Raw genomic sequence first — 14,405 nt, 5'->3', positions numbered from 1 at the left:
TGGAATGGATCACTACCTACATGCATGTAGGTACATATGGGATTGCAGTTCTAACAAACCAATGCCACACATCTAGTCAAACAGAACATTTTGGATAGTCAGGCAGGACCTTTAGGGCATATGTGCACTCTAAGTTAAGGGTTTTGTTTTTTGTTTTTTAAAAGAATTCTTAATGGTTTATTATTTTTTAAAAAGTCAGTTTCTATAATCCAGAGAGGGATGACAATATATGGAAAGAGATAAACATCTCTGTTATGAAGTTGAACACACACGTATGACAGTTGAGTAGATCTCCCCAGTCCAATCAGACAAAATCCCTTCCTACCCATACATTTGGAAGGCTGAGCACTGAATATTCTGTTTTATTTTAAAGATGCAAAATAATGACAAAAAAGATCCATGTTAAATCAAAAGTCTCAAGCTAACTGAAGAGAGAGCTTACAATAGAGTGTTTTTACTTTTTGGAATAAAACCTACACATTTCTACATACCTGTGCATTTACATTGGCACCAAACTCTAGAAGGCACTGTACCACCTCTTCCAGCCCCCAGCAAGCTGCCAAATGCAGAGGTGTCTGTCCATCACGAGCTTCCTCTTCTCCTTCTCCATTAGCACCTGGCTGTCTAGGACTATTTACATCACAACCACTAGAAGGAAAGCAGCAACGTACCCATCAAATATACTTCCATGGATGAATTGATACTAGCAGCTCCGAACCAATATGGAAAGCTCTTTCCTTACAAGCCCTTCACTAGCAGCTATTGCATGTGCATGTGTTAACGAACCTCTCGCAAGAGTTCATTTTACCCTCATCTATGGTTACAGTAGCAACAATAGTGAGAATTTATACATTAACATTCATCTTGGGGAAAAGCACTTTTACTACAAAAGTGTTGAGCTTTTCATTGTTTGACTACTGAAGGAAACTGACAATTCAAAACAGCAACTGTGCGAGCTACCATGCAGTGTGTACCTGGTAGCTTTGATCAGTGCTTCATAAATAAAGCCTGTTCCACACTAAAGAGTAAGATCTAAACAAAAGAAAGACAGTTTAATGAGAATGATCAATTCATTAAGATTAGTGACATGTGCATACCCACTGTTAGCTCGAAACAAAATTAAGATGTACAGTTACCCTATGCCAGTGCACCTATGCTTTGTTTGCAGACATTAAAAGCATCTTTTCTGGAGTACATTAAAAAAAGTTACCAAACTGATACATTGGGTAATGCCGAACACAGCATCCACTGGGAAAGCACCACTCTCCAGTATGATGGACAGTGCTGTCTGAAGGTTCTAAACAAGAAATGTGTACACAAACAAAAAGTTTCCTTCGCAGCGCAATAAGGTGAGTGAGGTAATCTTTTATTGGACTAACTTCTGTTGGAGAGAGATACATGCTTCTGAGCTACACCAACCTGAAGAACTCTGTGTGGCTCAAAAACTTGTCTGTCTCACCAACAGAAGTTGGTCCAATAAAAGATATTGCCCTCACCCACCTTGTCTAATATCCCGGGACTGACATGGCTACACCACTTTGTAAAACAGACTCATATCTGACCTGCGAATAAGGAAGCATGCTATTTGTTCACTGTTTTCATCAATAGCTCTGTGCAGAAGGGTCTGTAAGCATCCACCTGGTCCCGGGCCCCAGCAAGTTGCATCACAGCCATGTCTTACCTGAATTAACAATGAAGCACAATAAGCTAAGATGCCTGCATCTCAGTTATACAGTCACTTGGCTATTTTTTTTTTTAAAAGAGTAGCAATGAAACGCCTCCCTCCCCACCATGATGGTGCTATCACAATATAGGTTTTTTAAATTTTTTTATTCCTTCATTAGTTCTTGGCTTTTGTAATATATTTCCCTTGTGAAAAGGTGGATTAGGAACTGCTGTCTCTAGTCTTGTGAAATATTTGTAGGAGACTGCCATAAGGGGAACAAGTTTCAGATTTGTTTGAGACCAGATGGGTCATCCATCCAGTAAGCGGAAGATGGTTTGTAACTCCAGCTCATCAGATCCATGGTAACTCTCACCACACACAGCAGTAAGTGGGAGATCCAAGACATCTAATACCACTTCCTATAACCCCATTCACAAGGAAATTAGCTGTACGTCAAACTTTACTAGTCATGCTCAATGAAAAGGGACCTAGAGCAGGATGAGGAACCAAATGTAAGTGCACCCTTCTATGCAAGAATGGAAGAAGTGGTCAGTTAAAAATCATTCGGAACTATAAATGACATTGCTAGAGGACACTCATTCTTTACAGAAAGATGACATCACTCTGCCCCAACTCTTTTATGCATGTAGAAAGTAATCTACAATTCTGTCTGAACTTAAAATCGCTACATCAAACCCCATTTGTTTGGGAACAAGATCTTCTGGAATAGGGGAAAAAAACTTGAAGATAAAGCTCCTTTGAACCTCTGGCTTAAAAAAATTCAAAAAAAAAAGTGTAAGGGGGGAAGAGGAGGAGAGAAGCTGGCCAGCCAGTTCTCTCAGGAGGTGTTTTGAGATGTATTAAGTGCTCATAAGCTTTCAACAAGAAGCAAGAAAGCCTTTTTAACACCACAGGAACATACCTAAGCTAAAATTAAAGTAAGCTCACTGGAATAATGTAGTCTTGTTATGAATAATGTTGTTGCACTTCCATTTGTTAAGGAGTTAACTTTGGCTATAAAAATTGCTTCAAGCTGGAGTTTGACATAAGTAATTTTTAAATTAAATGGCTATTACGATTTATTAAAAGTGATCTGCTTGTTAAGTAATATTGTAGCAAAAGCGATCAAGTTATGCAACTACAAAGGTGTCTAAAGAATAGTTCTGGCAATTGAGACAACTTGGAGACATTGCTATTTAACAACTGGCTGCATAAAAACTTGCAGAATATTTACCTTTCCTAACTTCACATACATATACAGCAAGACGACTGGCATAAAAACTGGTCCAAAGTTCCCCATTGTATCATTGGGTCAGTAATGAGAGTAACTAATTGACTTGCAGGAATAATTCTAAAAAAGCTGCAGCTGAATATTCCTAATATAGCCTCAAATTCCATGCACATTTAGGGCATTGTTTTCCCCAAGAAAATAGTAAAAACAGGACTAATTAAATTTCAGTGACCATTTACCATATATTAATAGGTATTTGGAATCTTGCTCTGCTAGGCAAGCATGAACACAAGACAATGCTTAAATTTCAGAAAAATCACATCTCTCATAATCTGAAGGAGGCGGATAGAAAATTTTAAATTTTCAAATGTAGGGACTTAAAAAGTGACATTAGCTTCCCTTAGAGTTGGGGGTGCTCACTCTATCAGGAAAGTAATGAGAGTTGGAGGGGTCAACACCTTTGATGGTCAGGCCACTTGCATTTCAGAGTTTTGAAAATTTTACATTTCCAGTTTTGACCCATATATTTATGGTTCTACATTTTATCTTCATATACTGGAACCCTTTAGAACAAGCTTTTAGATCCTTCCAGATAAGTTGCATTGATTTTAGTAGTGCTGTACTGCAGATATATTCGTTAATACTCACTGCCATTTCATCATATGCCTTATGTTTAGGCCATTCTCTACAGTAATAACCAAGTATTTTACTTATTTGAAAGTTAGTCTTCCCATCTTAATACAGTATGTATTGGTCCCACACAAAAAATTATAGACTTAAAAGAAGCATCCTTATGGAGAACAGTTATGAAGCCAAAATTTCTCAACTTGTCAGCTTTTTAAAAAACCCTCTAATTTAGAGTTACAGTTCTTTTCCTCTTTCTATTTACAGGTCCCTTGCGGAAGTAACCTCTGAAATACCCTCATGTCTCCAACAAAGAGGACCTAATAGCAATGAGAGCATTGCTAGATCCCCTAATGGTTGCATGAGATCTTGTCGGTGGGGGGGGGGGGGGAATGACAAGTTGAAGCCTGTTAAACTTTATAAAACACCAAACATGTTAAAAACCTGATGCAGCAGTAAGAGTTACATGAGAGTATGTATAAGCTTTAGTGCACCTTTACAGACTAGATCCCATACAGAAAGATGAGCATGTGGTCCAGCAAATACTTAATTCCTGCAGTACCACATTTTTGTTGGTTCTTGACATTTTCCAACAAGTTCAAGGAACCTAAAAACACTAGGGAGGGCAAAGGATGATATAGATTCAAGAGTCATGAAAGCTTGGGAGGTGTGTGCTGGTAGGGGGCATTTAAGTTTTGACTAAAAACAAAACCAAGCGTTTGAAGAAGAAGTCTTCCAAAAAAGTTTAAAAGCTTACTTCGGTACCAGATTTGACAATGCTATAGAAGCCATATGTTGCTACTGATTCTTATACCATTAGCATACTAGAAATTAATTTGGCTTCTCAACAGCATTTGATGACTTGTGAACCACAAAATCTGACAAACGTAAACAATTTAAGGACACAGTGAAAATGCTTGTCTTACCAGAGTCGATGCAATGTCTTCCAAATTATTTTCCAGGGCAAGCCATAGTGGAGGATTCCCTTTCTCATCTGGCACAGACATGTCTGCCCCTCTGGTACAAATAGCATCAACCACAAGGGGAAGCTGGTTTTTTATAGCTAGCTGAAGAGCTGTCTCTCCATCCTGAGTTCTGTAATATGCACAGTTGCTGTATAAGGTCTATTGTTACCTCATTAAAAATAGACATTCTGTTGCAATGATTTATTGGCAGACCAATGAGTATCAGCTCTTGATTCATATACTTGGGTTTTAAACTCCTTGGTTTAAAAAAAAACATCTAGATTAAAACACTTAGGAAGGGCATATCAACACATTTAGTCACTATCCACAAGCTTACTGTGTCTTTTCATTGTTTTTTGCAACAAATCATCACTGCCATAATGTTAAAATTGCTCTATTAATGAACAGCATCAAGATGCTGTTGGGCATGTCTGTCTCCGGTACACTTAGATAACAAGATCTGTTGAAACCAAAGATTGCTTTTTAGGGAAGTTACTGCCAGGGAGCAGAGTCATCCATAATGAACCACTACGTCAGAGCAAAGGTGAACCAGAGGCACTGGATTGACAGGGAGGTTTGGCATTAGTCCAGCCATGTCACTTGGCCTGTTGACTGGCTCCCACCCATGAGGTGTTTATCTTACATTTCATTATTTTATGTTTCTGGCCATAATGATTTGGAAGAATGTCTTCCAAGGATGAATCAAGTGTAAACCAATGCTAAGTGGTCTTCCCGAGTATGCAGACATTAACAGCTCTAAAGACCTGAGGTGCTTCCATTCCTCTTACTGGGGTGAAAATTTTGAAACCTATTGCTGAAGACTGGATTCTCAGATTTAAGGATTCACACGATTTTGTAAAGTTACTAGACCTGGGCACCTGCACACACAAGTTTCAACAGAGAGCAGATATAGCACTGAAAGAATTTCATGACCCTCTCTCCCCATATCACTACACTGAGTGACTCAAAGTACAAACACCGATAGTAACTAAAAAGTTGAGTTAATGCTAAGGTCATGTTCTAACCCTTATCTTTGGGCAAGCCTCCCTTTGCTATCTGTAGGAAATCTGACATGGATAGAGGATAGTATGTGTTACCAACTTTGTAGGTTGTCCATCAACCATAATTAAAAATATAACAGCTTCTCCCACAATGAGAAACTCCCAATATCTTTGAATTGAGATCAAGAATTAGGCACTTCTTACTCTTGAGCTGTTCATTTAGAGGCAGCTTAATTCAACCACTTTTCCCATGCATTCTTCCAATTCAGAGCTACATCAACAGATATAAAAAATAAAAAAATAAAAAAATCATCTTACCTGACATTTATATCTGCTTGATGTTCCAGCAAGAAGAGAGCACTCTTGCTATCCTGTCTCTGTATTGCCATATGTAACAGAGTCTGTCCATCTGACATGGTGTCATTGATGGATGCACCAGACCCAAGTAGCTGAGCTGCTATCGTGTGCATGCCTGGAAAGTGACAGCTTGTTAATATTTATCCCTACAGAAACTGAGTTACAATAAGGATCCTCTGTAAAGCTTTACCCATGAAGATATTAGTATCAAGACCTTTCAATTTTTAATATAGTGAAAAAATTAGCCTGAAACTTGCTTCAAATTGAAATGAAAATCTTTATTTTGATATAAAGCAATAGGTAAAAAACTCAGTCTCTACCTGTAAACCATCACTAGCTAATTTTAACATTAGTACAATTATCTTCACAAGTACGTGAGGTGGTTAATTTTTCCATCAGCCACCCCTGTTTAAGGTTGGTTGTCTGTCTTAAATGGAAAGTGGATTTAGTATTCATGAATATTAGAACACTTGGAGCCAGGTAGAGCCAGGGGCTTCCAGCATAGCTCTGACGATACTTCTTTAGCTTGACCTTCATCACCATGGCTAGTCTAACTCTAGGCCTCTCCTGATCAGAGGGTGACAACAGCTAAACTGTAATGATTTATGTTGTGAATAAAAATGTAGCTAGAATGAGACCATTGTTTTTCCCTCTAACTGAAGACAGGATTTGAATTTGGCTAAAAAAAGCTTAGTGCACCAGCTTTACATCTCACTTTGACATTTCATCTTTGGCACTCCTAGAATCCTAAGTGTCCGTCACTATAGTATTTAGGTGCCTAACCTATTGCACTGCCATAGTTCCAGAACTGCACTTAAAAATGCCAAGCTAGAAGAAAGATACATAGAATCTATTTGGCTATCACCCTTTTGCTTTTAAGATAATTAAATTGATCCAAAATAGGACACTCAATATAATGCATAAATATCCCAGCTATTACATGGTCTCAAGTGGCTGTGTACCAAAATGTCTGACTGCAAGGAAAATTAAGCATATTGGCTTGTCTTTGATGAAGTTCAGATCTCACTGACAAAGAGCCAGAAAGCTATCTTACAGTACACGGAGGCAACACAAACGAAGTGATGGCTATATACAAGTGTCAGAGCCAGGAGTTATGGACTTGTCGGATTCATTTAAGGGGAAAGTAGCTTTGGAAAAAGAGGAAAGGGAACATATCTACATATCCACCCCTAGATTGAGGAAAGGGTAAGTATTCCTTTTTACATGTACAGCACTATGCCTTCCATGTGCCTGAAAAGGGGGGAGGGGGTAGTCTTTCCATCTGCTGGCTCATTACTCTCAGTGTACGAAGCAAGCCAAAAGACAGATGTGTCATGCAAAGTAGATACAAGGCTTTAAAAAGTGGCTATAAACTTAACCCTAAGTGTTCTCTGAACTTTGCACCATGGAACTACAGTGAATTTCCATTAATTCCTCGGATAAACTAAAGGAAATAAAATCTTAAACAAGGTTTCTTAAAAAAACACCCTTCCTCCCCCAACAATGAAGAATATACTAAGTCTCTGAAGCCTGGAGTTGGACAGTTACTGTACTATAAGGCCCTTAGTTTTACAAAAGCCGTTTGTTGTTTGTTACTGATTTTTCACCCAAATTTTGGGCCACTCGAGTAAATGACAATATTATGTTAAGAAAATCCAATATGTTAGGTTTACTCCCCTTAAAAAATTAGGTTAAGTGTAAATGCAATATAAAAGTAAGTGTTAAATAAGTTAGTGTAGTGGAAGATATCCGTGCATGTATACGTGCACTATTAATGAACAGTTCAAGAATTAAAACCAGAGCATTAAACTGCTTTTACTTTCAACATGTAGTTTTGTTAGTTTTTTCTTTCTGTCTCCTTGTCCCAATGTTAACCCTGATATTTACTCAGAAAACTGAAATGTTTTGCACCAGTTTTACCCACTTTTCTATCCATTCCTGCAAAGTTTTAAACAAAATGAACAAAAACACAAAGGGCCTTGACTATACAGTAGTTCCATAAACGGAAAAGAGTGATTGTCAATACGGTTCCCCTCCTGACTTGTGTGTAGGATTCACATTAAGTCTCAATTATTTTTCCCACAAAGACTGAGAATTTATAAATCCTTACCAGTCCATAATGCCAGTCCCAATACTGTCTGGTCTCTAGAGTCCTTGAGACTGAAGTCAGGAATGATTTGCAAGTTGTTGGTAGCATGAAGGGCATTAGCTGAAAAACAACACCACAGAATTTGAACCAAGGTTAAAAAAGCGTTCCTGTATTTTTAAGCATCAATCTCAAAACCTGTTTGCTATACTTGGATTTCAACGGACCCAAATGACCAAGTCACTTTTTGGAAGCGTTACAAAAATTTTCCCCAAGTTAAGTAGCTCTTAGGATATTTAAGGGAAATTTGTTGGCAATTCTCAATGCTCGACATCCTTCACCCATAATGTAACAAATAATATGATGCCAATAACTTTCCAGGATTTTAATCAAGTCCTGCCTCCCAAGGAAGAGCAGAAATATCCATCCACTGTCCTTATGTATTTGCTACAATTAGACATCTAGACATAAGTCAAAGGTGAGCAAACTACAGCCTGCGGGCCACATTCCTGCCCAGCCCCTGAGCTCCCGGCCAGGGAGGCTAGCCCCCGCCCCCTCCCCTGCAGCCTCAGCATGCTGTGCCACTGGTGCTCTGGCCTGCTGCTCCTGCCGGGCAGGGCAGCAGCATGGCTGTGAGCTCCTGCCAACCTGAGTGGCATGGTAAGGGGGCGGGGAGGGGTTGGATAAGGGGCAGGGGATCCCGGGGGGCAGTCAGGGGACAGGGAGCGGTTGGATGGGGCAGAGGTTGGGGGGGTGGCAGTTAGAGGTCGGGGCAGTCAGGGAGCAGGGAGGTTGGATAGGGGGTGAGGTCCTGGGGGACAGTTGGGGCAGGAGTACCATGGGGGGCAGTCAGGTGAAAAGGAGCGGGGGGGGGGTTGGATGGGGCAGATAAGGGGCGGGCTCCAGGCTGTTTGGGGAGGCACAGCCTTCCCTACCCGGACCGCCATAAAAAGTTTTGCAATCCCAAAGTGGCCCTTGGGCCAAAAAGTTTGCACACCCCCGTGATACGTAGTTACAAAGATCCTAGCCTGGAGTCCTGCCATCCACCTGAACTGAATATTTTTCTTCTTGGTGACACGAGTTTACAATTTTCTATTGTTAGTCTGAAACACAGGGCAAGAAAGAAACTGAAGGAGTCAGTATTTGTGTGGGTGTCTTCCACCTCCCACATTCTAAGTCCAGCCTCCAAGACTACAGATCTATCCTGGCACTCCCTTTACACAGCAGGGGAATATATTAAATTATGGGAAAATACAGAACTAGACATTCCAAAGTTTCATCCGTTGTAGATTCTATACACATGTAACTACACATTTTACCTAGAGCATGCATGAAGGGACCACTCTCCCTAAGGCATCTGAAGGGCCCTATTAGAAGTTACTGAGAAGTTACTCTTGTAAAACAGTGAAGCTAAATATAACTCAGCCTACAGGGAGATAGAGAAGACTCATGTAATAGGACTCATAGCTTGCCATGGTATGCAGGTTGCCGTAATCACTCCATCTAGTAGCAGCAGTACAGTTTGAACAAAGGCCTACCTTTTTGCTCCAGTATGACTGACACCACATCAGGGTGGTTATATGCTATAGCCATATGAAGGGGAGTTTGCAGATACACATTCTCTGATGCAGGTGGTGAGGATGCATCCTTCTGACTAGACACTGCTTCTTCAGTCTGGATATTAGGATTGGCTCCTTGTTGTAGAAGCTCTGCCGTAAGATTTGATAGGCCATGCCGACAAGATGTATGCAATGGAGTTTCTCCCTTTAAACAGAAAAAAAAAGGTTTAGGAGTTCTGAAACCAACCGTTAAAACAGGAAGCCCCCCTCAATTAGAATGGTGTACAGCAGCTTCCAAGACTGCTTTCTGTTTATTGTGTACTAGTAAACACTATACTCAACTAGCCTAATTTTAACTGAATTTCAGCATTTCTCAACATGGACTGTTGACAGGCATTATTAGGAGAGACGTGTTAACACATCACTGCAGTATGTAATGCCATGGGAACAGAGCACAATTGTCCGTACACCATAATGTGGTCATCACCACTCTAGCATTCCAGATTTTCATCAATTGGTTTAAAAAACCACCCACACACCACATACAGTATGGTGGGGTTAGTTACACCTGGATTCTGCGTGGCGGGGGGGGGGGGGGGGAGGGCAATAAAAATCTACATTTCTCTTACCCATTTGTTTCTATGGTTCACTTTTGCCCCATGGGTTGCCAGGAAGAGAGCAGCTGCCTCATTTCCTGCTCCAGCTGCTCTCTGCAATAAGCAATTTCCTAAAAGGGAATATGAAAATGCATGTACTATCCACTGATTTAAAGTTATAATTTGGAACATCTCTAGTATCCTACCCCCAAGAGATTTAGAACTTGGAAGACCTGTAGCAGAGATGCTACTTATTGAAGGATATGCATGTCTGATCAGCCCCTTCAACATTACATTTGTTTCCAAGCTGCCACTAAAGAATAAGCGACACATTTTGGAAAGGGAGGACAACTCCAGGACTTTAACAGCATGGAATATTCCTGACTTCATGCACCATCTCAGTATTTTCCACCCATTCTATAAGCCTCCCCCTGTGACAGCATCTAATTCTCATCAGGGAGCATATACATGAACTCCTTACAAAGTTTTATTTAGCCATTTATGGTTTAAGTTATTTTAGCTTAAGTGTGCAGCTATGAATTTGCATTCTAGACAATATATAGCAGGGTTTAGAGTCACTGTGCCTTCCAAGTCTATCCTCTAAAGATCTTGGACCAATTCTACCCTATTAAGGTTACAGTAATAGGGCCTGTGGCACTTCAGACCTCAGTAGAACCAACCCCCCCCTTTCCCCCCACCTTACTTTGAAGCAAGATGCTATAGATAAATTCATGGAGGATAGGTCCATCAATGGCTATTAGCCAGGATGGGCATAGAGGGTATCCCTATCCTCTGTTTGCCAGAAACTAGGAATGAGCGACAGGGGATGAATCACTTGATGATTACCTGTTCTGTTCATTCCCTCTGGGGCACCTGGCACTGGCCACTGCTGGAAGACAAGATACTGGGCTAGATGGACCTTTGGTCTGACCCAGTAAGGCCACTCTTATGTTCTTATTAAACGAGCTTTTATTCTAATTGCTGCATTTGTGATCTGGTCATCCAAACCTTTTGCCTAACCATGAATACAAACCTCTCTTTTACCTGTTACTATGTCAGGTGCATCTGTATTGCTGCCTCGCTGGATTAGTCTTGCTGCAAAGCTATTCTCATCAAAGGAGGTTCCATTTACAACAGGGACATCGTCAAAAGGGTTTATAGACAGGTCAGAAGACACTTTGATATACTGAACTGCAAGCCACAGAGCTGTGCTTCCCTCATGATCCTTCAATTCTAAGTCTAATCTAACAAATAAAAAAAGTTAGATTTTTAGATAGCCTCTAAAAAAATTGTAAAGTCCCCCCACACACACACTGCACCAAGGAACACCTTCCAAGAATCTGATAAGTAAGACTCCATTAAAAAGAACCACCATTACATAGTTTTATAACCACAACTGCTAAGGTCTTACTAAGACCACTATTCCTTAGGCCTGTATTTACAGGCTTTTAAAACGAATGGTGAAATTAAACTGCACAAAGGAAAAAAATTCTGAGGCTACAGTGAAGCCTGTCTTATGACCACTCTAAGATAGTCACTTAAAAGGGGCAGGTTTCTGTTGGAGATATAGCACTAAAGACTCAGTTGTAGATTCTATACACATGTAACTACACATTTTACCTAGAGCATGCATGAAGGGACCGCTCTCTCTAAGGCATCTGAAGGGCCCTATTAGTCTCCCAAGGTTAATGGGAGTCACTCCCCATGGAGTTGAACTGGACTCAAGAAGGATTTCAGACTAGCTATTTCAAGAGCTTGATAATTGCTCATCCATTTTGCAATTCTAGTTCAGAGTAGTACTGCTTTATTTTACCTACCCCCAAAGACATTGCTGTGCACTTCACTTCTTTGCAAACTAAGGTAGTATTAGAGGGGGAAAAAGCTTTTTTGCCTCCTCTATACCAAGCCAGAAGACCAACTTCCTTAGCAATACAAGTTTCCATTTGAAACTTTGTAATAGCTAGCTCTTACATAGCTCTTATCAGTAGACCTCCATAACGCCTTCCAGAAGGAGGTCAGTAAGAATATCCCCATTTTTACAGATGGGGAAAATGAAGGCACAGAAAAGGTGAAGTGACTTGCCTAAGGTCACCCAGCAACAAAGCTAGAAATAGAACCAAAGTGTCATAGGCCTCATTACCTCATGCAGACTTGCACAATTTCGCATCCACAGAATCTGGCATCTAAGGAATGCTGAATGGCTGGGATTATTGTTTAACAAAAGAAATAGCTTACAGCTATACATTCCTCTCCACTGTATGATGTGGTTTGGAGTACCCTATTCAAATTAAAACCTAAAAAATAAACAGACTTACTGTTTGCACTGGAGAAGCTGACTGAATACAGGATCATTCCTAACAACAATTGATGCATGTAATGGGGTCCTGCAGAGAGAGAGAGAGAGAGAGAGAGACAACTACAGTTAGGAAGACATTTTTCTGACATCAAGATCTAATTTCACATTTCCATACAAGTTTGGAGACTCAGGTCAGACTTTGCTCCTCCAGCACCTGCCCACTGACTTTCAAAGTCAAAGGGCAAGTACAAATATGTCTCAACAGAAAAGAGGTACCAGAAGCCTGTTTGGATTGGTGAAGACCCAAGCAGTTTAGCTCTGTCAATCTTAGGCAGCACCCTGAAGATTTAACTTCCCCTAATGGTAAATTTGGGTCTTTCAGACTGTTACCTTAGTCCATTTCCTAGTACTCAGATCTAGCAGTCTTTCACATTCCACAGCCTACTACCGTTCTTTGATATGACGTTTGTTACCTTACCAAAAGAAAGCTTCAAAAATGTTTTTGCATATAGGACTCAAAAGTGTGGCTGTGCCCAGAGTACCTAGCAAAAACTGTATCTTTGTTAGCAAGCTAAGCTGATATCCAGGGGATCCCAAACACTTTGTGACAACTGTTTGCTGTTTTGTCTCACCTCTTATTTCCATTGCTTGACTATATATTGCTGATAGTCAGTAAAGTGTACAATTGTTCTCCATGTATTTCACCAGCCAGTTCCCCCCTTCACCTCCTTTCCAAGGCATTGCCTCCCGTTCGGTAACGCCTGACAGAAGAATGCTACTTACTAAAATACCACTGTCTACCAGTGAGATGAGGGTATCTGCAGGTCTCCCATTGAAATAATCCAGCTTGATCTTTTTTGAGACATCTCCTGGTCTATTCCCTTGAAGGTACAGAGCCTTCTCAGTAAGCTGCAGCACACTGATTAGATAGACATGGTTACCAAAGCTAGACACTGCTACCAATATATTCACCTTCCTTTGCAGTCTTGCATGTTTGGATTGGCTCCAGCCTGTAAGAGGGACTCTGCAATCTGTGCCATCTCTGACATCACATCTGGCAAGTGCTTCTTGGGGCTATACGATGCAACAAGGTGTAGAGGAGTCTCCTGGTCTCCCAGCGTAGCAGCATTCACACGGGCACCATTTTTAATGAGAAAATTGGCAGCAAACTTATCTCCTTTTGGGACGGGCAAAAGGGATAGATTACACATCTGATTTTAAGATTCATTATATGCTCTACATAAGCTATTTTCAGCAGGTTGCAATCTGCATTAGTTCCATAGGCATCATGAAATGTGTTCTTGTATAAAAGTGCTGCTTGATATTAAGTTCCTCCCTGCTAGAAGCCAACAGCTGCAATGTACACTGTAAAGCTTATGTCAGGCTGGCCCCTCCAAAAGATACTAAGGGGGAAAATGTAAGGGGCTTCCTTAGAAAGCCAGTGTTTGCTACTGGAAGGTTAACTTAAGTCTGTTTGAACTAGAACGTAATTACTTGGCCAAAACGTTTTAGGGTATACTGGAGCGAGTTCCTTAGTTCCTATGCCAAAATTGTGTCGTGTCAGTTAGAGAAAAAGGTTCTTCTCCCCATTGTCCTGCTATGGCAATGATCCTTTATGGAGTCATAGGACAACAGCAACAGATAGGAGTGGTTCACACAAGTTAAAGTTTGTTATATAAAGCAATAGGAAAGTCTCATTCTAGCTATTCTTAAGCTTTTCAGAGTGTAAGTCTGTATGACAGGCTATAGGTCATTTTGGTTCACACTTCCCTCTAGTTCAGAAGCTATCAGTCTGGGTGACACCGACAGGTATCAGAGGCTGCTAGCATCATGTTGCTAAACTGGAGAGAGTCTGGGTATGTGGAACAGCTTGAGCCACTACTCTAGTTATTTAAGGTATTTACATTACACTGTAGTGCCTACAGAAATCAGGGCCCTATCATGGTAGGTACTGTACCTAAACATTTTAAGAGATTTCCTGCCCAAAGAATTTAAAAACTGCCCAGACAAGCCAGAGAAAAGTA

The 14,405-nt window shown here is 40.6% G+C and overlaps 1 protein-coding gene across 4 annotated transcripts in view; it reads right to left on the bottom strand.

Annotated features, from left to right (window-relative positions):
* ANKFY1 (ankyrin repeat and FYVE domain containing 1) overlaps window positions 1-14,405 on the bottom strand; it is a 59,345-nt gene that overhangs the window by 16,388 nt on the left and 28,552 nt on the right. For all 4 annotated transcript variants that reach the window (XR_012155494.2, XM_073316187.2, XM_073316189.2 and 1 more), the window contains exons 8-17: window positions 13,354-13,558; window positions 12,401-12,469; window positions 11,130-11,329; window positions 10,119-10,216; window positions 9,469-9,694; window positions 7,955-8,053; window positions 5,806-5,959; window positions 4,448-4,616; window positions 1,563-1,681; window positions 492-648 (exon numbers count right to left, since the gene is read on the bottom strand). Coding sequence is in view for 3 of the 4 variants with exons in the window: in XM_073316187.2 (XP_073172288.1) it covers window positions 492-648; window positions 1,563-1,681; window positions 4,448-4,616; window positions 5,806-5,959; window positions 7,955-8,053; window positions 9,469-9,694; window positions 10,119-10,216; window positions 11,130-11,329; window positions 12,401-12,469; window positions 13,354-13,558 (1,496 nt within the window). In the remaining variant the exon portion in view is untranslated. The remainder of the gene's footprint in view (window positions 1-491; window positions 649-1,562; window positions 1,682-4,447; window positions 4,617-5,805; window positions 5,960-7,954; window positions 8,054-9,468; window positions 9,695-10,118; window positions 10,217-11,129; window positions 11,330-12,400; window positions 12,470-13,353; window positions 13,559-14,405) is intronic.

Source organism: Lepidochelys kempii, chromosome 17 (assembly GCF_965140285.1).
Source record: "Lepidochelys kempii isolate rLepKem1 chromosome 17, rLepKem1.hap1, whole genome shotgun sequence".
In the NCBI taxonomy this organism is placed as follows: Eukaryota; Metazoa; Chordata; order Testudines; family Cheloniidae; genus Lepidochelys; species Lepidochelys kempii.
This window is presented reverse-complemented; position numbering and strand designations above follow the sequence as displayed.